Source organism: Salvia miltiorrhiza, chromosome 1 (genome assembly GCF_028751815.1).
Source record: "Salvia miltiorrhiza cultivar Shanhuang (shh) chromosome 1, IMPLAD_Smil_shh, whole genome shotgun sequence".
Taxonomy (NCBI): Eukaryota; Viridiplantae; Streptophyta; class Magnoliopsida; order Lamiales; family Lamiaceae; genus Salvia; species Salvia miltiorrhiza.
In genome coordinates this window covers 66166203-66170805 of record NC_080387.1, presented here as the reverse complement: position 1 = coordinate 66170805, position 4603 = coordinate 66166203, and the positions used below count along the sequence as shown (strand labels likewise).

Sequence of the window (4603 nt, the reverse complement as noted above, 5' to 3'; positions counted from 1 at the left end):
AAAAAAGAATTTTTCTTTAAAAAAGTAAAGAAATAAAGGAATTTTAAAAAGTGGGCTGAGAGCACGCTTGGCAGGCCTGGCGCGGTTTTTTTTTTGGGGGGGGGGGGAGAGGTGTCTTGGCCGAACCCGTGCGCACCGACTCTCGAGCACCACACTATGGATGATGCCTTAATAACTAAAAATTTTATTCTAACATCCCTCTATGTATATGTATATACAATATATAGATAATAGATAATCCAAACCGCCGGCCATTGCACTTGGCAAGCATCATTTAGGAAGACGTAAAATACCATATTGAAGTGAAATATTTTTGTAGTTTTGTATATGGTGGTGTGAGAAAATGGGATATGTTTGGACAGAGTTCGTAGTGTTTGTTTCTTATTGTATGCCTGAATCATGTGTTAATTTTTTATTTTATTTTTTTGACAAAGAATCATGTGTTAATTTGGCTTACTTGTGCGGATCAATAATTGTAAGCAAACAGAATAATACTCTTATTAATTATGCTGAAAATGACAATGTAGCGATCACATATTCGTTGAAAATATTGATTATTAAAATCATATTTGAACACGCGTCGAGTGGAAATAGCATATAATTGTTTACACAAAATATTGTGTCCAAGTCAGTATGATTGGTGGATATCTGTCATACAGTTAATTCAATCCTTAAAAAATTGATTGTATCAAAACTTTTTAAGATCGGACTATATGTTTATCTGTTTCAAATATTCATCAAAACTTTTTAAGATCGGATTATGTTTACTTGTTTCAAATATTTAGATCAGATCTTCACCTGATCTGACATAAGTTTTGTAATTCATACATTTCAGCTTAAGTTTGAACCATTACCATTAAAACTCTATTGATTTTATAACTGAAATGAACAATAAAAACTTTGTAGTCATCTGGTAAATAAATCATACCCATATATATGAGCTAATTGTTAAAACAAAACAGTAATTTTTAGTATTTTTGAAAAAAAGGATTATATTTTATACACTAAAAACACTAAAAGTTGTTAGCTCCATATATATATAGAGAGAGAATCCCAACCGCCGGAGCCCTCTCGCATGAATCATTCATGAAGATCGAAAAAATGGCATACCGAGGAGAAACATATATATTTTCTGATTACAAACATTGCACTCGATAAAAACCACATAAAACTTGTAAATATTTAAAATCCACACATATATATGCGGTATTGATTGAAACTTAAACATCTTGATCTATAATGTTCCAAATTACATAACGCAAGAGGCAACTGCACGAAGGGGAACAACTCTATGGGCTGTCATTCCAGGACTCTCAGTCATGTCCAAATCTTTTGGTTGAGGCAATTTCCAGTCGAATTTCTGCACAAGATTCGCTAGCAGAAGCTCCATAGCAACAATAGAAAATGAGATCCCAGGGCATCCCCTTCGTCCCGCCCCAAATGGGATCAGCTCGAAATCTAGGCCCTTAAAGTCTAGGGAAGAATTCAAGAATCTCTCGGGCATAAACTTCTCCGGTTCATCCCATGAGACGGGGTCCCTCCCTATAGCCCATGCATTGATCATCACCACTGTTCCTGCACAGATATCAAAACCTTTCACTTGTACATCTTTGCTTGCTCGTCTAGGCACAAGTAATGGGAGTGGTGGATGAAAACGCAAAGCTTCCTTGATCACAGCCTTCAAATAATGCATTTCTTGTACATCGTCATCGGTTATCTCTTGTTTCGGCTTCACGATTCCTCTTACTTCGTGCTGCAACTTTTCCATCACTGTGGGGTGTAACAAGAGTTCTGACATTGTCCATTCCATGGTTGTGGATATTGTATCAGTTCCACCAACAAATGAATTCTGGAAAAGGTAGTGAAGCTGAATATGTCATGCGAACATAATGTGTAACAGTGAAATCGTAAAATATAATGTTACATACTTTTCGCGACTATTACATGATTTTATAAAATCATGTAAATTGAAAAGAGCGTGTAATAGTGTATTTTACTAATTACACGATGTAATGGTATTTTGATCACAAAGGCTACTAATTCCACAATTTTATCTATATGGATAAATTTTCTTTTCACCATACAGTTTTTGCTAGAATAGGGTGCTACCTCTATAAAACTATAACACTATCTCCTAAGTATGAAATTATATATTCTCTAAGGAAAAATATGATGTCCGAAACTTTATACTGTTTACTTGAAATTTTTATTATGTCAAAGTAAACGAAGGAAAATGTGATAAACAAAGCTTATGATCCCTTCCTTGTATCGTAAGGAGGCGTTTATTTTGCATGATTGAATATTTTTGTTCTCAATAGTAGGATTTATTTTTCAATGGGATAAGAATCAAGTAAAACTAATTTAAATAATAAAAATAATCAAATTTGAGATATCCCAAAATTTAATTCTCTAAAATTAAACAAAATTAATCTTACTATTTTATCTATTAAAGCTAATCCTTTAAATTAAGCCCTAAAACAAACGCAATTGTGCGAATACAAAAATCTCTTATTACCGTTCATACATGAAAGCGGTTTGAATTCTTTATTCGATGCACTCTGTCTGCCCCCATTCATTTCGTATAAATTTCAATATTTTAATATTCCCTTAGTCCCTCAAAAGTTTGTCTTAAAAAAATAATACGAATTTTATTAAAAATTAATAAAAAGTTATTTCATGGTGAAATCATGTACTCCTTAAAAGGTTGTAAATTTGTAATTGTAAAGTAGATGGTGAAGTCATATAAATAAATTGTAATAAGGAGATTGAGGCGAAAAATTTGAAGACGCCTAAAAAAGAAAATTGAGGCAAATTTTTTGAGAACGGATATTTAATAAATATAATGGACATATCAATATTTATTACCAAAAAAATGAAGATATATAAAATTAGTATACTCTTTTTTATAAAATAATCAACCAAAATAATCAGATCAGTTATTGATAATTTAAAGATTGCTGTTCGTATATATGTTAAAAGCAAGCAATGATGGATTCTAATTAATATTTGTAAAATTGAACTAAAGCACAAAAAACTAAAATAATTGAAGAAAAAACTGAAAAAGAACTAAAATTAATAGGATATGAATGGGGAGACAGCAAAAGTGAGATAGTGGATGAAAGACAACAGATCGCAAAGAGAGAGAGAGAGAGAGAGGGAATGATTACCAAAAGTAATGCTTTGATGCTATCTCGATCGATGGAGGCATCAACAGTTTTATCGTTATAGATTCCGAGTAAAATATCCAAAAAATCTTGTCCATTTTGTTTGACACCCTTTTCCTCTTGAATCTGCAGGCGTTCTTGAATCACACTCTCCAAAACTTGATCCATCTCCTTGGCAGTGTTATCGAGTCTCTTATCAATACCATTAAGACGCCCAATCCAACCAAGCCACGGAATATAATCAGATATATCAATAATCCCTGAAAGCTCCATCAACTCCGTCATGGCATGTAGGAATTTCTTCCCATTTTCAGAATCACTCAACTTCCCGCCGAAAGCCGATCTACCGATCCCATCGTTGCTAAATCTAGCAAACATCGCACTCAAATCCACAGGACCTGAAGATTCTCGAATCTTCCTCACCAAAAGGGCCGTTTCTTCCTCCCTGATCGTACTGAAAGATTGGACCCTTTTGTTGCTCAACAGCTGAAGGACAACGATGCTCTTCATGTGCCTCCAGTATTCGCCATAGGGCGAAAACGCGACGTCTCTGCAGTCGTAGAACAGCTTCTTCATGGCCTTGAATCCGGGCCTGTTGGCGAAGAGGATGTCATGAGTTTTCATGATTTCACATGCGAATTCGGCAGAGGAGACGATCAGAACGGGGACGCTGCCCAAGTGAAGGAGCATCAGAGGGCCGTGCTTTTTGGCTAAAGAATGGAGATCACGGTGGGGGAGTGATGATCCAAGTTGATGTAGGTTTCCGATTATTGGTAGCTTTGGTGGGGAAGGGGGGACTTTTAGCTTTGTCCTAGGTTTAAGGAATACTATGTTGATGGACCATAAAATGATGAGAGAGAGAAGAGTTGTGAGAATGAAGGGATTCAGTTGAAGTTCCTCCATGGTTGAGGTGTGTGAAGAACTGGGTGTGTTGGACATGGATTTTTATAGTAGTGTTGCTTGTCGTTGTTTGTCTGAATCATATGTTTGGCATATGATTTTATGTAGTGTTTGGCATATGTGTTGGACCAATGATTTTGAGCAAACAAACTAATCATCTTGATCCCACACCCCCAACTGAAAAAAACAAATTATCATCATAAAATATGGGGTTGTTAGTTGTTACGAAAGACCATTGCGATCATAATTAAATTCGAAAAAAATGAAAATTTTATGCAACATGATGTACAATTAATATAAAACAAAATAAGAATATAAAGAAAAATAAATAGAAAAAAATATAATTTACAAATAAACCTTCAATTTTATTACAATTATAAAATTACCATTCAATTTTAAAATCAATTTGAAATTGATTTCAAATTAAACTCTCTACTTTTTAATATATTTTTAATATAGTATAGATGTATAATCAATAATATTTTGAAATGACTTAGATGGTGTTTGCTAAGCTCATTTTAGACATGTCTATTATACAC

The 4603-nt window shown here is 34.0% G+C and overlaps 1 protein-coding gene across 1 annotated transcript; it reads right to left on the bottom strand.

Moving 5' to 3' along the window:
* Positions 1-1111: 1111 nt before the first annotated feature.
* Positions 1112-4148, bottom strand: LOC131005129 (cytochrome P450 71A8-like). Its single transcript, XM_057931943.1, has 2 exons — positions 3168-4148; positions 1112-1849 (listed from the first exon to the last, which is right to left on the bottom strand). Exons 1-2 carry the CDS (start codon positions 4101-4103, stop codon positions 1250-1252), a joined length of 1536 nt encoding a protein of 511 aa, XP_057787926.1. The 5' UTR covers positions 4104-4148; the 3' UTR covers positions 1112-1249.
* Positions 4149-4603: the final 455 nt, after the last annotated feature.

Coding starts and splice junctions, on each gene's coding strand:
- LOC131005129 (XM_057931943.1), bottom strand. CDS start 4,103: ATGTCCAACACACCCAGTTCTTCACACACCTCAACCATGGAGGAACTT. Junction 1,850..3,167: donor GCATCAAAGCATTACTTTTG/GTAATCATTCCC, acceptor TACCTTTTCCAG/AATTCATTTGTTGGTGGAAC.